Raw genomic sequence first — 19,160 nt, forward strand, 5'->3', positions numbered from 1 at the left:
TTATGATAGTGGATGTGTGTGTTCTCTATGATGTTGTGTATGGTGGTATCTCTGACTCTTGCCCAGTTGATCTCTTCCTTTCTGGGTTTTTATGTCTGGCCTCCTTGGCAAGAGTCCCATTGCACCAAAGAGTGCATCTTCTTCTCTGAATCCATACTGTGTCAGCAGTCAGTTGGGTATACAGTGGATGCTTAGTACATTCTTCCTTCATGAATCTGCTGACTAAATAGTATGAATGGAAGCAGAGACTGGGAAATGACCTGGCAAGAGTGGTTGAAGCAGACCACCTCCAAGCTTGAAATGGATTTTAATTGGAATGCCCAATCAAGCATTGCCTTCTAAGGATTGTTTCTGTGAAACATTCAAGACTCAACCAATCCTATAGCCAAAAATGAGTTCAATTCCAACCCCTAGCTCCAAATGTCTGAATAGAAAAGATGACTTTACAGAGGGCTGAAAAGATGCGAATGGAAGAGTGGGCATTGCAGTAACCCTACACCCCAATTGTGCTTTGTGAGGACTAGAGCTCATCCCTGCCTACTCGAGAAATTTCTCTTGATCTTTGAGACTTAAGAACAGTTGACAATGTGATATAAAAGGAGGTGGGTGAGAAAAGAGTCCTTAAGGCCAGAATTATTCATAGGAACTTCTTCCTACCCAACTTTGCAGTCCTTGAGGATGACTGAAGGGGCCAACAGGAGCTCTGGCAGTTCCTAGCCAAGGACAGGCTCAACCCAGAGCACCCAGGTAGATAAATTAAAATTCCCCTAAAGCAGGGGTCAGCAAGCTTCTCTGTAAAGTGCCAGACTGTAAGTATTTTAGTTTATGAGCCATACAGTCCATTGCAACCACACAACTCTGCTGTTGTAGCACAGAAGCAGCCATAGTGAATATGTAAAACCAACAAGCATAACTGTGTTCCAATGAAACTATTCATGAACACTGAAACTTGAATTTCATATAATTTCACACATCACAAAATATTAGTCTTCCTTATATATTTTTAACCATTCAAAAATTAAAAAAAAATTTTTTTTTAGCTTACCAACCACACAAAAACTGGTAACTGGCTGGATTTAGCCCACAGGATTCCTGCCTTAAAGAGGTATGATGGAAAATCTCAACATTTACCTGCTTTAAAGAAATCTGATTTGGGTCTTTTAACTCTGATCCTAGTCTGTTCCCTTGGATTGCAGATGGGCGCCTCTCTCTTCGCCAGTAATATCGGCAGTGGCCACTTTGTGGGGCTGGCTGGGACGGGAGCAGCTTCAGGAATCGCCACTGCAACATTTGAATGGAATGTAAGTGACATAATAAGCTTTTTCCTTTAAATCCAAACTCTGTCCAGGTATGTTCTTCTGGGAGTCTGTATAGGGTATATCTTTCTTTGATTTCTAGTTTTCCTTCTAACCAACCCCTAGTTTGAAACTGAGTCTTCTCTGAATGTGGCTCCATTCTGCCTGCCTGGGACAATCCAGTCTCATTCTCTACTTCTGAGATTTTGCTCAAGCAGTATTCCCACCAGGAATATCATTTCTATATGATTGAATCCCCACTTTCACTTGACCTCCTTGATCATTTTTAGTTCTCACTTGTTTCTTTCCTTCCTGAGCTATTACACTACGTGTCCGGCTCTGAATTAGATGCACAGAATAAAAACATGTAAAAGCAATGATCCCTTCTTTTGAGAAGCTTATATCCCAGTGGGAAAGACAGATACACATTCACTATGGTGTAGGAAGTACAAGGAGAGAAGCACACATTGAGTGTTGGGAGAGCTCACACAGGAGGGAATCTATCCTAGATGAAGGATGAGACTTGGCACATGTTAAGGGAGATGGCACTCATCCATTCAGATAGATGAATAGAAATTGACCAAGTGGGACTTGGCTAAGGACATGAGACCTGAGTAAGGAGTAAATGATTTAAAGATAGTAGATAGAATCTAAAAGACTTTGTGTTTGAGTTCTTAATTGTTCTACTGCCATTTCACCAGTAGAAGCTGTGTCCCCTTAATTAGACACTAAGTCCTTTAAGGGCAGGGATCAATTCCTCTCATATCACCTCATTGTCTAGCCCTTGTCTGGGTACATGCATTAATATTTCTTGGGGTGCCTGAGCTTTTTCTGTTCTTGTATCCCTTCTGGTGTTTGCAAATACACATTATGCATTTCGGTCAGAGGAAGATGTTTATGTGGAAACAAGTCAGATCACAGTGAAAGTATAAAACAGACCATGCCTGGATAGACTCAGGAAATGACCTTGAGTCATCCAAAAATACCTGTACCCATCCCTTGTTGAAGATTTTCCCCTTAGCTTTGCTTTAGTAGTATCAGGGACTCCAGAATGTACCCTGTCTCCAGACATGCCCTATGGCCCATGTTTTGTTTTGATAGTGCCATAAACTGGACAAGATGCCCTATGGCCCCAGTGGGTGTGATTATCAGGTTGCCAAGGGTCTAGCTCTTTTAGCCTGTGACCTTGGGCTTCCTTAATCTCTGTGAGGCTCAGGTTCCCCCTCCATAAAACAGGAATAACTACTTACCTTATCTGCTTCATCTGGTTGTTATGAGGACAACACAAGTGATATATGTGAAGACTTTGTATATATTAACATTAATGCAAGATTATACTATTACCATTATTATATGTGGCATGACTTGGGAGACAGTAGGAATATTCTTCTTTCATCAAACTGCTTTCTTATTGCTTTGTCACTCTATATATAACTTCTCCCTTTCAAGAATTATTCCTGTTGGGGGCACCTGAGTGGCTCAGTCAGTTGAGCATTTGACTCTTGGTTTCAGCTCAGTTCATGATCCTAGGGCCATGGGATCAAGCTTCACATAGGGCTCTGAGTTAAGCATGGAGCCTGCTTAGGAGTCTCTCTCTCTCTCTCTCTCTCTCTCTCTCTCTCTCTCTCTCTCTCTCTTTATCTCTCTCTCCCTCTGCCTCTCTCCCCCACCCATGCTCTCTCTCTCTCAAAACAAATAATAATAAATTAAAAATAAAATAAAAACTATTTTTAAAAAGAATTATTCCTTTTGGCAAAAATAATATGAACTTCCTGGGTCCAGCTGGGCTCAGATCTCTTACCTTCTGTATCTAAATTACAGAAACAGAGGGAAAGAATCTGTAGCTGTCTTGGGCTCATAATTGGTTGAGTGGGACAGGATCCATGCAAACTTACTTTGTTTTCTGATTCAGAGGTCATGAAGTGATAAGTCCCACAAGCCAAGCCCCTCGAACTTCACACTGTTTTCTGGGATTTTGTAGGCTTTGCTGCTGTTGCTGGTTCTAGGATGGTTCTTTGTCCCCATATACATCAAGGCAGGGGTGAGTACCTGAAGGTGTTCTCAGTTCTCATCTGTCAGGCATTCATTTATTCACTCATTCTTTCTGCTCAATCATGAAACCTGGGTAATATCACTTGTCCCAGGATTTCTGGGCTTACATTTACATAAATCCACTAAATGCTACCAGATTGCTCTTGAAAGTGGCTGCAGTCAGCTGTCCTCTTTCCTATGACTATTGTGAGGGTTCCCATTTTCCCACATCCTCACCAACACATGTTATTTTTCTTCATTCTAATTTTTGTCATTCTGAGATTTATAGTTTCTTTTTTTAATTACGAGTGGGATATACCATAGCTCTGTGAGCTCCCCTTCAACCCAGGTATCACCAACCACTGTTCTGCCTTTCCAAGCAGACCTCCCACATTTATTCTTCTACTGCTGGTACTCAGACCATGGAGTGCTATATCCTGGAATAATTCTTGGGATTAGGGTGTTCAGGGGCAAGCCTTCTGGCTCATACCTTTGCAGGTCACCATATATTCTCCTTTTGCTCATCCTGGGTCCCTTCTAGTACCAGGTTTGAACAATTTCTGTAGAATGATGCTCTCCTTGGTAAAAGGATCAATGCCACAGAACTCATGCATGTGTTTTTGGAAGTGGTTTACCATGTTTGAGGTTTCTGAGCCACCAAGAGTTATCCTTTTTGTTTTTGATATTATATAAATATTTATTTAATGTTCTTTTATATTGGAGGAAATTAAATCATAAGCTTAATCTGCTATAAAAAACTAGCAAGCTGCACCTTTTATAATACACATCACATAGTTGATCTCATATTTCAGTAATAACCTCAGACTTTTTTCTAATTAGAGATTTAATTTAACTCTCTTCTTTTCAATAAACATAATCACATATATACCCAAATAAGTGCAAACCTGTGCAGCCACTCTGGAAAACAGTGTGGAGATTCCTCAAAAAATTAAAAATAGAACTACCCTACAACCCAGCAATTGCACTACTAGGTATTTATCCAAGGGATACAGGTATGCTGTTTTGAAGGGGCACATGCACCCCAATGTTTATAGCAGCACTATCAACAATAGCCAAAGTAAGGAAAGAGCCCAAAAGTCCATCGATGGATGAATGGATAAAGAAGATGTGGTATATATATAGTGAAGTATTACTTGGCAATCAAAAAGGATAAAATCTTGCCATTTGCAACTACGCGGATGGAACTAGAGGGTATTATGCTAAGCAAAATTAGTCAGTCAGAGAAAGATAAATATCATACAGCTTCACTCATATGAGGACTTTAAGACACAGAACAGGTGAACACAAGGGAAGGGAAGCAAAAATAATGTAAAATCAGTGAGGGGGACAAAACATAAGAGACTCTTAAATGTGGAAAGCAAACAGAGGGTTTACTGGAGGGATTGTGGGAGGGGGGATGGGCTAAATGGGTAAGGGACATTAAGGAATCTACTCCAGAAATCATTGTTGCACTATATGCTAACTTGGATGTAAATTAAATATATATATATATATATATATATATATATATATATATATATATATATATGTATATATATATATACACATATATATACACACGCACACACATATATATATATACCCAAATAGAGGTGGATGGGAGATAGGCTAGATGGGTAATGGGTAGTAAAGAGGGTAACTGTGATGAGCATTGGGTGTTGTACATAAGTGATTAATCACTGAATTCTACTCCTGAAACCAATATTGCACCATATGTTAACTAACTAAAACTTAAATTTAATATATACATATATGCCAAATATATATTTCCAATTTGTTTTATTATCAATTTATTATGTAACCATTAATTGTGGTTCATTATTTTTAAGTAATATTGTTTTTACTGGCTTGCAAAATTATTGATGAAAATAATAAAAATTATTTGTTGAACATCTATCTACCATGCATTTGGTGTTGTTGTGGGTATTTTACATATACCTTCATATTAAATCCCTACTTTAGAGATGAGAAAAAGGAGGTTTGGAGAAATTGTCAATTTCCAAAGGTCTCACTTGTAGTAAATGTCAGATCTGGGAATGGATCCTAAGATTGTCTGATTCCAATGCCTGTGTTTATTCCAGGCTTTCTGCTCTCCCAAGGGACTGTGTTTTACTCACCTCTGTATTCCTAAGGTACCAGGTACAGTTACAGAAGTGCAGATGCACATAAGTACTTAGTAAGTGTTGAATAATCTGAATGCGCTGGGCTCTGAAGGTGAATCCCTGTCGATGTCTGTCTCTGCAGGTGATGACTATGCCAGAATATCTGAGGAAGAGGTTTGGTGGAAAGCGACTCCAGATCTACCTCTCTGTCCTCTCCCTCTTCATCTGTGTGGCTCTGAGAATCTCAGTGAGTTCAGTGCACCTGGCATTCTTGCTTCTTGCAATTACCTTGGTGAGGTTAGAATACTAGAATCAGAGAAATGAGTGTATAGACTATCGATTGCCCTGATAGGTCTAGCCATATGGATATCTTAAACTAGCTAGGGCCTTTCTACTAAGGAGTTTTAGAAACCCTAAATTCAGTTACAAGTCATGAGAGACTCCAGAGTATAAACCACCTTTTCATTAAGGATATGAAAAAACAATGTACAGGAGGAACAAAATGTTTCATTCAAGTAACACAGTTATTAAGTAGTAGAAAGGAGGAGGATTCTCTAGTCCCCTGCCTTTCTATATACAATAACCTCTTTATTTTCTTTGTTGGAAAGATTTATATTTATATTTTCATTTCATTGATTACCTGGCACGTGAACCAGAAGGAAAGTGCTTTGTGTTATTATAATGACTTCTTAAATTTACTCTATTTTATCTAAGACTGTCCCTATAGCACAGATGTCACAAATAAATGTCAGAAGATTTCTAAAGTTGTTGGAAAGTTAAATTCCTTGGAGATAATCATTGAGGAGAAAAGAAAGAAATTTGAAGAGTCAGCAATACATGTAGAAAACAAAGAGTAACATTTGATCCTCATGTATTGGTGACTAACGAAATAATTTTCTCCAAGTTTATAGTCTAGGCAGTTCATGAAAGAAGAAGCTGAAGTGCATTTTTGTTTTTCTGTTGAGTCATTCTTGTAAATAAACCAGTTGCTCTGATTAGATGTCATAAGCTTCTTAATACAACGTGAGCATTTTCCAGCACTCACTGTATATTATTGAGTATCTGTACTAGAGGTAATAAAGATTCTTATGCACTAGGAGTTCACTATATGGTTAAGAATATAAGAATTATAGGGACACCTGGATGGCTCAATCAGTTAAGTGTCTGACTTTTTATCTCAGCTCATGTATTGATCTCAGGGCTGTAAGTTCAGACCATATTGGGCTCTGCACTGGGTGTGAAGCCTACTTTAAAAAAAAAGAATATAAGAATTATACACATGAAATCATTAGCACTTTATGACGGTATATGAAAATATATTAAGATGTGAACTGGAACAGACTGTGTGGACAAGCATAGGAGACATTCTAGGGACACCCAGGAAATGGAGTGGTCCCTGCTGGGTGGAAATGGAGGCATGGTGGGGCGGGGGGTGCTCAAACAAGTCCTCAAGATAAGAAACTTAGGAGAGGCCAAGCAAAGCAGAGAAGCCTATATATTCCACAAGTGGGTGGGATTCAGTGATCTCCCGTTTTTCCTCTGGCTCTGACATGTACAGCTTTCACATCCTAAAGAATGTGAACAAGGTGCTGGAGCAAAATGGGACCCTGAGGAATGCAATCTCCTGAGTGGAAGGTTCCTAGTGGCAGGGAAGGGATGGATTCTTGGGGAGCTGGATGGAGGAGCAGGAAAGGCAAAGAACATGTGTGTAACTTAGCTGGAAAGACACAGTGGCAGCAGTCCATTCTTACCTACGAGGCTATGTTTCAAGTGATATTAATAGTAATTAATCTTAGACATGACCTTTTGTGTATTATTACACTTTGATAGCAGAGTCTGTCCTAGTTATTCATTAAACAGCTCATTATGAGGAGTTAAAACAGGGTAACTTTCAGTCTCCCCTGCATCAGGTTTGAAAGAGATCATTTTATTCACTGGTTCTCAACCTCCACTAATGCCTATACTGAGAATCATAGCAGACCTCGTGCATCTTGATCCCTAAATATTTCAGTCTGAATGCCTTACACACACTGATATTCTTTTAGAAAACCACACTGCAAATTTTTAAGATCAGGAACTTAATCTTGATACAAACATATATAACCTACAGACTTTATTCAGATATGACAATTGTCTTAATAATATCTTTTAACAGCAAAAGAAAATCCTGTAGCATTAAATGCCTTCCTTTCATGAGAAATATTTTATGATCATTGTAAATGTAATTAATTCCATTGAATTGGACATGCAAAAATGGCAAGTTTTATGTTATTTATCTTGCCACCATAAAAAAATCATTGGTAATATGTTTATATATCATTTTGTAAATATTAATTTAATGCTTTCATTGTACTATATAAGAGAGAAGAAAGTCAAGAAACTCATAATATGATAATATGTGTTTTCATATGTAAATGATTCAGCATGAATATACAAGCCCTAATGCTGTGGTTGAATAACTCCCCACTATGTAAATCTGTATGAACATGACAGCTATAAATGCAGACAAATGCAGGTGTGTTTTATGGCAATTGAAATGCAATGAGTGACATCTCAGTAGGTGATATCTATTCTAAAATGGTAAATAATTTCTTTGCAAATATCCAATTTATAAAAAGTTAAATCTTGCTTCAATTTACATAGTGGTTGAACTCCTTGTAAACCCAGTGATAAAGTTGCAGAAAGTACTTTGGGTTTGTAACTCAGCGTTAGGTTCAAGAATAGGCTTTTCACCCATACAAATAGCTACTGGGATGATTAAACATTAGGTTTTATTTCAAATATTAGGGGGGAAAGTTAACCATATACTGTGACACCACTTCCAAATTCATGTTCTACAAAGAAACCTACCTCTAATTCTTCTAATTCTGAATCCTGATATCCTTTCTCTCACCTCACTCATGCTTTCCTTTTTCTTCAATTCCATCCTTATAATCACTCTTTGGCACATAGCCTCAATTTCTTTGCATGTCTTTCCTTTCATTGAACTCCCCTAGAAAAACTCCAAACCTGGTTTAATCCAGCTTCCCACTTACTCTGTGCATGCACCCAGGGATTTTACTCCTGTGTTTCTAACTAACATGCTTATGTGATGTTTCTAGGGTTTTGGTTTGGTTTGGAGGTTTTGATATGGAATCTGGGAGGATCAGAGTTGAAGGGGCAGATCCAAGTGGGGCTAGCACAAGTTTGTGTTGAAGATCCAGGAGGCTGGAAAGCACACTTTGGGACACAGGGATCCAGGTAGTGCAGGGTGCACATGATCTTACATCTTAAGGTCTCTCTGTAAGACCCTTTCCTGGCCTCTAAACCTCAACCAATAATCCTTTTATTGTATTTCTTTATGATTTTTCTCTGGTGCTCTCAATAACTGTCCTAAATGATCCACAACCTTTTTTAGCTACTAGTCCTCTGCCTCTTATCAAAACATCTCATCTCCCTTTTTATCTAGAAAATTTAAGCATGAACAACTCATCCCCCACTTAAAAAGTCTACATTTGCCTCATTCTTTCCTTCTTTACACCAGTCTGAAGATGAAGAGTCTTCCTTTTTGTAAAAGGCTAACACTTGACCCTATGCCTATTCTTTTTTTTTTTTTAATTTTTTTTCAACGTTTTTTATTTATTTTTGGGACAGAGAGAGACAGAGCATGAACGGGGGAGGGGCAGAGAGAGAGGGAGACACAGAATCGGAAACAGGCTCCAGGCTCCGAGCCATCAGCCCAGAGCCCGACGCGGGGCTCGAACTCACGGACCGCGAGATCGTGACCTGGCTGAAGTCGGACGCTTAACCGACTGCGCCACCCAGGCGCCCCAGACCCTATGCCTATTCTTGATCCCATCTCTTCTCAATGTTTCTGGCATTTGCTTCATAATTACCCCCTCTATCATATTTTCCTGTTATTTTCTACTAACCTAAGTGTGCTCAAGTATCTTCCTCCTTAACAGAAACCATTGCTTTACTGTCTCATACTACTCTACTTTTAATCATTGTTTCTCTGCTGACAATCATGAAAGAGTAGTCTGTACAAGCTATAGCATAGACATTTCTTACTTTCTGTTCACTCACCCATTGTTTCTATCTATGATCAGTCCAATAATTAATCCCCTGAGGATTAGATCTGGCTTCCAAGGAGTTCATAATTGTATTGCAGAGATGTCATGTATAGATACAGCAAATATTAGTGGGAAATCATCACTAAAGAGCTAAATGATGTGGTGCATGTTTCTTTCCCATCCTAACTATTCCCTTTTTAGTCAGACATATTTTCTGGAGCCATATTCATCAAGCTGGCCTTGGGATTGGACCTTTACCTGGCAATCTTCATCCTCTTGGCTATAACTGCTATTTACACGATCACTGGTGAGTTTGCTGCCAGTTTAGCTCAGTCATGCTGTCGTCTGCTGATCTCACACCAACCTGCAATTAACAACCTCAGTGTTACCACCAAGGTTATGGCTATCCCTTTATTCCCACTATGAGAGTCAGGCACAGGCCCAGAAGCACAACTAGAGCAAAGCAAACAGAATCCTCAGTATTATAGCGTGACAGAATCAGCTTAAAAAACAAGACTCATCTATATGCTGCCTGCAAAAACTCATTTCAGACCTAAAGACACATGCATATTGAAAGTGAGGAACTAAAGAAATATTTATCATGAAAATGGATATCAAAAGAAAGCCAGAGTAGCAATACTTATATTGGGTAAAATAGACCTTAAAACAAAGACTGTAAAAAGAAGCAAAAAAGGACACTATATAATAATAAAGGACACAATCCAACAAGAAGATATAATAATTGTAAATATTTGTGCACCCAACATAGAAGTGCCCAAACATATAAAACAGTTAAAAACAGGGGCGCCTGGGTGACTCAGTCGGTTAAGCGTCCAACTTCAGCTCAGGTCATGATCTCGCGGTCCATGAGTTCGAGCCCAGCATCGGGCTCTGGGCTGATGGCTCAGAGCCTGGAGCCTGCTTCTGATTCTGTGTCTCCCTCTCTCTCTGCCCCTCCCCTGTTCATGCTCTGTCTCTCTCTGTCTCAAAAATAAATAAACGTTAAAAACAAACTTTAAAAAAAAACAGTTAAAAACAAACATAAAGGAACTAAATTAACCCATTGTAATACAATAATTGTAGGAGACTTTAACACCCCACTTACATTGATGGACAGATCATCTAAACAGAAGACCATAAGGAAACTGTGACTTTGAATGATTCACTGGACCAAATGAATTTAACAGATATTCAGAACTAAAACAACTAAAACAGCAGAATACACATTCTTTTCAAGTGTACATGGAAAATTCTCCAGAATAGATCACATGCTAGGTCATAAATCAGGCCTCAACAAATACAAAAAGATTGAAGTAATACCATGCATCTTTTCTGACCACAACACTATGAAACCAGAAGTCAACCACAAGAAAAATATTTGGAAAGACCACAAATACATGGGGGTTAAACCACATCCTACTAAACAATGAATGGGTCAACTAGGAAATCAAGAAGAGGAAAGAAAGAAAGAAAGAAAGAAAGAAAGAAAGAAAGAAGAAAGAAAGATACAGGAGGGGCTGGGTGGCTCAGTCAGTTAAGCATCCAACTTCAGCTCAGGTTATGATCTCACAATTCGTGGGTTCAAGCCACTGGTTGGGCTCTGCGTTGACAGCTCAGAGCCTGGAGCCTGCTTCAGATTCTGTGTCTCCCTCTCTATCTGCCCCTTCCCCACTTGCTCTCTGTCTCTCTGTCTCTCAAATATAAATAAAGCATTAATTTTTTTAAAAAAATACATGTAAACAAGTGGAAATGAATGACAGTCCAAAACCTTTGGGATGCAGGAAAAGCAGCCCCAAGAAGGAAGTAAATAGAAATATAAGCGTACGTCAAAGCAAGAAAAATCTCAAACAACTAACCTTACACTTAAATGACCTAGAAAAAGAACAAACAAAACCCAAAACCAGCAGAAGGAAGGAGATAATAAAGATTACAGGAGAAATAAATGATTTAAAAAAATAGAACACCTCAAAGAAACGAGGATCTGGTTCTCTGAAAAGATTAACAAAATAGATCAACCTCTAGCCAGACTCATCAGAGAGAGAGAGAGAGAGAGAGAATTCAAATAAACAAAAACAAAAACAAAAGAGGAAAAATAACAACCAACAACACAGAAATACAAACAATTGTAAGAGGACATTATGAAAAACTGTATGCCTACTTATTAGACAACTTAGAAGAAATGGATAAATTCCTAGAAACATATAAACAACAAAAACTGAAGCTGAAAGAAATAGAAAATGTGACCAGACCAATTACCAGTTATAAAATTGAATCAGTAATCAAAAAACTCCCAACAAACAAAAGTCCAGGACCAGATGGCTTCACAGGCAAAATCTACCAAACATTTAAAAAACAGTTAATAACTATTCTTCCCAAACTATTTCTTTTTTTTTCAATATATGAAGTTTATTGTCAAATTGGTTTCCATACAACACCCAGTGCTCACCCCAAAAGGTGCCCTCCTCAATACCCATCACCCACCCTCCCCTCCCTCCCACCCCCCATCAACCCTCAGTTTGTTCTCAGTTTTTAACAGTTTCTTATGCTTTGGCTCTCTCCCACTCTAACCTCTTTTTTTTTTCTTCCCCTCCCCCATGGGTTTCTGTTGAGTTTCTCAGGATCCATATAAGAGTGAAACCATATGGTATCTGTCTTTCTCTGTATGGCTTATTTCACTTAGCATAACACTCTCCAGTTCCATCCATGTTGCTACAAAAGGCCATATTTCATTCTTTCTCATTGCCACGTAGTACTCCATTGTGTATATAAACCACAATTTCTTTATCCATTCATCAGTTGATGGACATTTAGGCTCTTTCCATAATTTGGCTATTGTTGAGAGTGCTGCTATAAACATTGGGGTACAAGTGCCCCTATACATCAGTATTCCTCTATCCCTTGGGTAAATTCCTAGCAGTGCTATTGCTGGGTCATAGGGTAGGTCTATTTTTACTTTTTTGAGGAACCTCCACACTGTTTTCCAGAGAGGCTGCACCAATTTGCATTCCCACCAACAGTGCAAGAGGGTTCCCATTTCTCCACATCCTCTCCAGCATCTATAGTCTCCTAATTTGTTCATTTGGCCACTCTGACTGGCGTGAGGTGATATCTGAATGTGGTTTTGATTTGTATTTCCCTGATGAGGAGCGACGTTGAGCATCTTTTCATGTGCCTGTTGGCCATCCGGATGTCTTCTTTAGAGAAGTGTCTATTCATGTTTTCTGCCCATTTCTTCACTGGGTTATTTGTTTTTCGGGTGTGGAGTTTGGTGAGCTCTTTATAGATTTTGGATACTAGCCCTTTGTCCGATATGTCATTTGCAAATATCTTTTCCCATTCCGTTGGTTGCCTTTTAGTTTTGTTGGTTGTTTCCTTTGCTGTGCAGAAGCTTTTTATCTTCATAAGGTCCCAGTCGTTCATTTTTGCTTTTAATTCCCTTGCCTTTGGGGATGTGTCAAGTAAGAAATTGCTATGGCTGAGGTCAGAGAGGTCTTTTCCTGCTTTCTCCTCTAGGGTTTTGATGGTTTCCTGTCTCACATTCAGGTCCTTTATCCATTTTGAGTTTATTTTTGTGAATGGTGTGAGAAAGTGGTCTAGTTTCAATCTTCTGCATGTTGCTGTCCAGTTCTCCCAGCACCATTTGTTAAAGAGACTGTCTTTTTTCCATTGGATATTCTCTTCCCAAACTATTTCAAAAAAATAAAAGAAGAAGGAAAATTTCCAAGTTTATCCTATCAGACCAGTATCATCCTGACATCAAAACCAGATAAAGACATTACCAAAAAAAAATAATAAATAAATAAATAAATAAATAATAAATAAACAGAACTTTAGGCCAATATCTCTAACAACCATAAATGCAAAAATCCTCAACAAAATACAAGTAAACTGAATCCAACAAAATATATTTTAAAAATCATTCACAATGATTAAGTGGGATTTATTCCTGGGTTGCAAATATGGTTCAATATTCGCAAATCAGTCAACATCACATCAATAAAAGAAAGGATAAAAACCATGTGATCATTTTAGTAGATGGATGCAGAAAAAGCATTTTACAAAGTATGACATCCATTCTTGGTGAAAAACCGTCAACAAAATAGGTTTAGAGGGAACATATTATAACATAATAAATGCCATATGTGAAAAACCCACAGCGAACATCACACTCAATGGGGAAAAACTGAGAGCTTTCCCCCCAAGGTCAGGAACAAGACAAGGATGTCCACTCTCACCACTTTTATTCAACATAGTACTGGAAGTCCTAACCACAGCCTTCAGACATTGAAAAGATATAAAAGGCATCCAAATCAATAAAGAAGAAGTAAAACTTTTACTATTTACAGAATGACATGATACTGCACATAAAAAACCCTAAAGACTCCACCAAAAATCTTCTAGAACTTATAAATGAATTCAGTAAAATCACAGGATACAAAATAAGTGTATGAAAATCTGTATTTCTATACACCAAAAATGAAGCAGTAGAAAGAGAAATTAAGAAATGAGTCCCACGGGCACTGGGTGGCTCAATCTGTTAAGCATCCGACTATGGCTCAGGTCATGATCTTGCGATTCTTGGGTACGAGCCCACCGTCGGTCTCTGTGCTGACAGCTCAAAGCCTGGAGCCTGCTTTGGATTCTGTGTGTGTGTGTCTCTCTCTGCCCCTCCCCCATTCATGTTCTGTCTCTCAAAAATAAGTAAATGTTAAAAATTAAAAAAGAAAAAAGAAATGAATCCCATTTACAATTGCACCAAAAATAATATGATATGTAGGAATAAGCCTAGCCAAAGAGGTGAAAGACCTGTATTCTGCAAACTATAAAACACTGATGAAAGGAAAGAAAGACAACACAAAGAAATGGAAAGACATTCCATATTCATGGATCAGAAGGATGAATATTGTTAAAATGTCTATACTACCCAAAGCAATCTACATATTTAATATAATCTCTATCAAAATACTAAAAGCATTTTTCACAAAGCAGGAACAAACAATCCTAAAATTTGTATGGAACCTGAAAAGACCTCAAATAGCCAAAAGAATTTTGAAAAAGAAAAATCAAAGCTGGAGAAATCACAATTCTGGATTTCAAGTTACATCACAAGGCTGTAGTCATCAAGACAGTATGGTACTGGCACACCAATAATACATAGATCAATAGAACAGAATAGAAAACCCAGAAATAAACCCACAATTATATGATCATTTAATCTTTCACAAAGCAGGAAAGAATATCCAATGAGAAAAAGACAGTCTCTTCAGCCAATGGTGTTGGGAAAACTGGATGGTGAACATACAGAAGAATGAAACTGGACCACTTACACCACACACACACACACACACACACACACACACACACACACAAATCAAAATGGATGAAAGACTTAAATGTGAGACTGGAAACAATAAAAATACTTAAAGAGAGCACAGGCAGTAATTTCTCTGACATTGGCCATAGCAACTGCTTTCTAGATGTCTCCTGAGGCAGTGGAAATAAAAACAAAAATAAACTATTGGGACTTCATCAAAATAAAAACCTTCTGCACAGCAAAGGAGACAACCAATAAAACTAAAAGGGAACCTACCAACTGGGAAAAAAAAATCTGTAAATGATATATTCTATAAAGGGTTAGTATCCAACATATATAAAGAATTTATCCAACTCAACACCAAAAAAAATAAATAAATAAAAAATAATCCAGTTAAAAAATGGGCAGAAGACATGAACAGACATTTCTCCAAAGAAGACGTACAGATGGCCAACAGACACATGAAAAGATGTTCACCATCACTCACTATCAGGAAAATTCAAATCAAAATTACAATGGGATTCACCTCACACCTGTCAGAATGGCTAAAATCAACAATACAAGAAGCAAGTTTTGGCAAGGATGTGAAGAAAAAGGAACCCTTGTGCACTGTTTGTGGTAATGCAAACTGGTGCAACCACTGGAAAGCAGTATGGGGTTTACTCAAAAAGTTAAAAATAGAACTACCCTATGATCCAGTAATCACACTGGGTATTTACTCAAAAAAAGACAAAAAACAAAAAACAAAAACTAATTTGGAGGGATACATGCACCCATATGTTTATAGCAGCGTTATTTACAATAGCCAAATTATGGTAGCAGCCCAAGTGTCCTTTGATAGATAAATGGATAAAGATTATGTTGATACACACACACACACACACACACACACACACACACACACACCATGGAATATTATTCAGCCATAAAAAAGAATGAAACCTTGCCATTTGCAGCAACACGGATGGAGCTAAGGAGTATAATGCTAAGTGAAATAAATTAGTCAGAAAAGACAAATACCATATTATTTCACTCATATGTGGAATTTAAGAAACAAAACAAATGAGCAAAGGAAAAGAAAAGAGAGAGAGAGACAAACTAAGAAACAGCCTCTTAACTATAGAGAACAAAGTGATAGTTATCAGAAGGGAGGTGTGTTGGGAATGGGTGAAATAGGTGGTGGGGCTTAAGGAGTGCACTCATTGTGATGAGCAATGGGTGATGTATGGAATTATTGAATCCTATATTGTACAACTGAAACTAATATAACACCATAAGTTAACTATATTGGAATTAAAATTTTTAAAAGTTAATTACTAAACTGAGAAGGAAGCATTTGACTCTGCATATCCAGAACATTTCCATTTCAAAAAAAAAATCCTCACTATTAGGTGTAAGCACCTTGACCGAAGGTAATGATGTGGTAGGTACAGTGGGGAAATGATGATTTGTCTCAGCTTTTTGTTTAGGGCCCAGATTGCCATTTGGAATCCGGCATAGCATACACATGGAAAGTCAAAATGAAATAGCAGCTCAGACATGGGATTGACAAATCCAAGGCAGCGCCCAAATAAGTACAGGATGCCTGGGCTCTGAAAGGCAGAATCAGGAGAGAAGAACTGGAGCAGTGAGTTGGTTGTTGGGATAAAGTATGTGGCAATGGTCCAAGCAGGCTCTCATGGGCCTAGCATCCAACACTTACTAACTTATGAAAATGAAACTATACAAGTTTAGTTGGACAAAATAAAGAAAAATAACAGCTGGAACAATCAAGATAGTTCTAGAGCAATTTTCATACATATAGCATATGTTTCAAAATAAATGAAAGATGAAGACATAAGTCTTCTATCTACGATCAGCCTTGTTTTCCCATGATACTCTTAGAAGGAAATAGCTTGTTGGCTGAGAGTCTAGCAAGTCTAGAGTTGAAAAAGAAGTTGCTGTTTGCATAACACTTGAGCAAAACACAAGTCAACAGCTATATCTGGCATTCAACTTATGAAACAATGATATGTTCCAATACTAGAGCAAAAATTGCTTTGCCCTATTTTTTGAGAACTAGTATACTGTGCTAAATGGAGTGAATTGAGAGGTAGTTAAGGGAAAAACTTTCATGATAATGAAGTATTGCCTTTTCTTTCTTTTAAATTTTTTTTTTCAATTCAAGTTAGTTAGTATATATTGTAATAATGGTTTTAGGAATAGAATTTAGTGATTCATCACTTATAACATATAACACCCAGTGCTCATCCCAGCAAGTGCCCTCCTTAATGCCAATCGCCAGTTTAGCCCATCCCCCCACTCAACTCACCTCCAGCAACCTCAGTTTGTTCTCTATATTTAAGAGTCTCTTACGGTTTGCCTCCCTCTCTGTTTATATATTATTTCATTTTTCCTTCCCTCCACTATGTTCATCTGTTTTGCTTTTTAATTATGAGCAAAATCATATGGTATTTGTTTTTGACTAACTTATTTCACTTAGCATAATATACTCTGGTTCCAAAAGTTTTGCCTTTTCTGCTATTTGGTATTCAAAAACTCACATAAGGGTGAAATTCCAGTATAATTCATAGAAACTTTGAGTCAAGGCAAGATAAGGGAGACAAGAGGGTTAATGTGACACATAAATACTAAGGAGATAATGATGCTAAGAGGAGCTTGCGGCCCAGTCAAGAACTTTTCATATATTCTTTGCTGAGTTTCTAGAGTTTGGTTTGAGGAAAACCTAAAAGTGAAGGCAAAGAGATGAGAGTACAGGGAAAAAATATCCTGATTCTTTTCTTTCTCTACACAGGGGGCTTGGCCTCAGTTATTTACACAGACACCCTCCAGACCATCATCATGCTGATCGGTTCCTTTATTCTCATGGGGTATGGTAAGTGATGACAGTGGGAGCAGTTCCCTGGGGCTGGAAATCATGAGATTTGTGTCTGTTCAGTCGCTCTTTACTACTGCCTCCCTGTTCTACCTGGTCACACTTTTCGACATACATATAATACATCATTGAAGCATCTGCCTAACTTCTTGCTGTACTATCTCAGCATAAGAAAATGAGGGGGGAAGAACTTTACTTTCTTTAAAAAATTATTCCTCAGTTTTAATCTTAATATGTTTGTGTTTGAAATAGACAAAATCAGTGTCACTGGGTTGATAATTTTACACAACTATTGGTGCACTGGATTCAATGCACATAAACCATTATGTAGAATCTTCATAAAAATAAGTATTAAATAGTAAGAACAGTTTTTTTTTTTTGTTTTTTTTTTAAATTTTTTTTTTCAACGTTTTTTATTTATTTTTGGGACAGAGAGAGACAGAGCATGAACGGGGGAGGGGCAGAGAGAGAGGGAGACACAGAATCGGAAACAGGCTCCAGGCTCCGAGCCATCAGCCCAGAGCCTGACGCGGGGCTCGAACTCACGGACTGCGAGATCGTGACCTGGCTGAATCGTGACCTGGCTGAAGTCGGACGCTTAACCGACTGCGCCACCCAGGCGCCCCGTAAGAACAGTTTAAGACAACTGACTATTAACTTCACTGTGACTGTTTCAGATGGAAATTATTAAAGTATGTTATCCCTCTATTGTTAGAATATACAAACACAGTTTGTATATTTCTCTTAAGTCATGCAGCAAGCACTACTGATGAATTTAACTTATAGCTTGCCTATTTTTGTTTTCTTTTATTATGCTACTTATTTAACTTTGGACAGGAAATCCATGCATACAGTAAAAAGGATATAAGATTAAAATAAGTGTCTTTTCATCTCTCCTCTGTCCTGCAGCCACCATATTCCATCCACTCAAGCTGCACTGAATACAGTTGTGAATATTCATGAACCCTAATCACAGGGCTTGGAGATAATATGAAGCAAAAACTGACAGAACTGCAAAGACAACAAATGCACAAAAAGAGTTGATGATTTTGACACAAAATGAATGCGATTGGTCACATATGACTAAATTCAAAAACAATAAAAAATAAATTAATCAAAATGTAAAATTCAGTTTCTGATTTGCCTAGCCATATTTCAAGTGCTCTATATATAGCTAGTAATTTTCATATTTGACAGCACAGATATAGAATATATAGAATTCTATCATTACCGAAAGTTCTATCATTACTGAAAGTGCTGCTCCAGAGGCCATTGCTAGGACCAATTCTTTACAAACTTTCTATTTAGTTAACCAGGACTTCTTTGATATTCTTATTTATGGTTCTTTGGTGTCTGGCTTTGGTGATGGACCTCTGGCATCAACCTCTCTAAGCCTTCTCCCATCCTTAGGATGGAATCTCTCATCTTCTAGCATTCTTCATGTATTGTTGTCACAAACAATATTCCCCT

The 19,160-nt window shown here is 37.9% G+C and overlaps 1 protein-coding gene and 1 long non-coding RNA gene across 7 annotated transcripts in view; one reads left to right on the forward strand and one right to left on the reverse strand.

Annotated features, from left to right (window-relative positions):
- LOC122203388 (solute carrier family 5 member 4) overlaps positions 1-19,160 on the forward strand; it is a 58,680-nt gene that overhangs the window by 15,080 nt on the left and 24,440 nt on the right. For 2 of the 5 annotated variants that reach the window (XM_042910145.1, XM_042910148.1), the window contains 5 exons: positions 1,177-1,301; positions 3,277-3,336; positions 5,592-5,696; positions 9,703-9,808; positions 17,610-17,690. In XM_042910145.1, the coding sequence (XP_042766079.1) occupies positions 1,177-1,301; positions 3,277-3,336; positions 5,592-5,696; positions 9,703-9,808; positions 17,610-17,690 (477 nt within the window). The remainder of the gene's footprint in view (positions 1-1,176; positions 1,302-3,276; positions 3,337-5,591; positions 5,697-9,702; positions 9,809-17,609; positions 17,691-19,160) is intronic. The other 3 variants (XM_042910150.1, XM_042910149.1, XM_042910147.1) reach the window with 2 other exon arrangements.
- LOC122203389 lies at positions 1,204-10,760 on the reverse strand. 2 transcript variants are annotated; one of them, XR_006195151.1, is made up of 3 exons: positions 10,607-10,760; positions 9,760-9,865; positions 1,204-1,281 (listed from the first exon to the last, which is right to left on the reverse strand). It is a non-coding gene; the product is annotated as an uncharacterized LOC122203389 (long non-coding RNA). The 2 variants fall into 2 exon arrangements; XR_006195152.1 differs by lacking the exon at positions 1,204-1,281 and adding an exon at positions 5,678-5,755.

Source organism: Panthera leo, chromosome D3 (assembly GCF_018350215.1).
Source record: "Panthera leo isolate Ple1 chromosome D3, P.leo_Ple1_pat1.1, whole genome shotgun sequence".
Taxonomy (NCBI): domain Eukaryota; kingdom Metazoa; phylum Chordata; class Mammalia; order Carnivora; family Felidae; genus Panthera; species Panthera leo.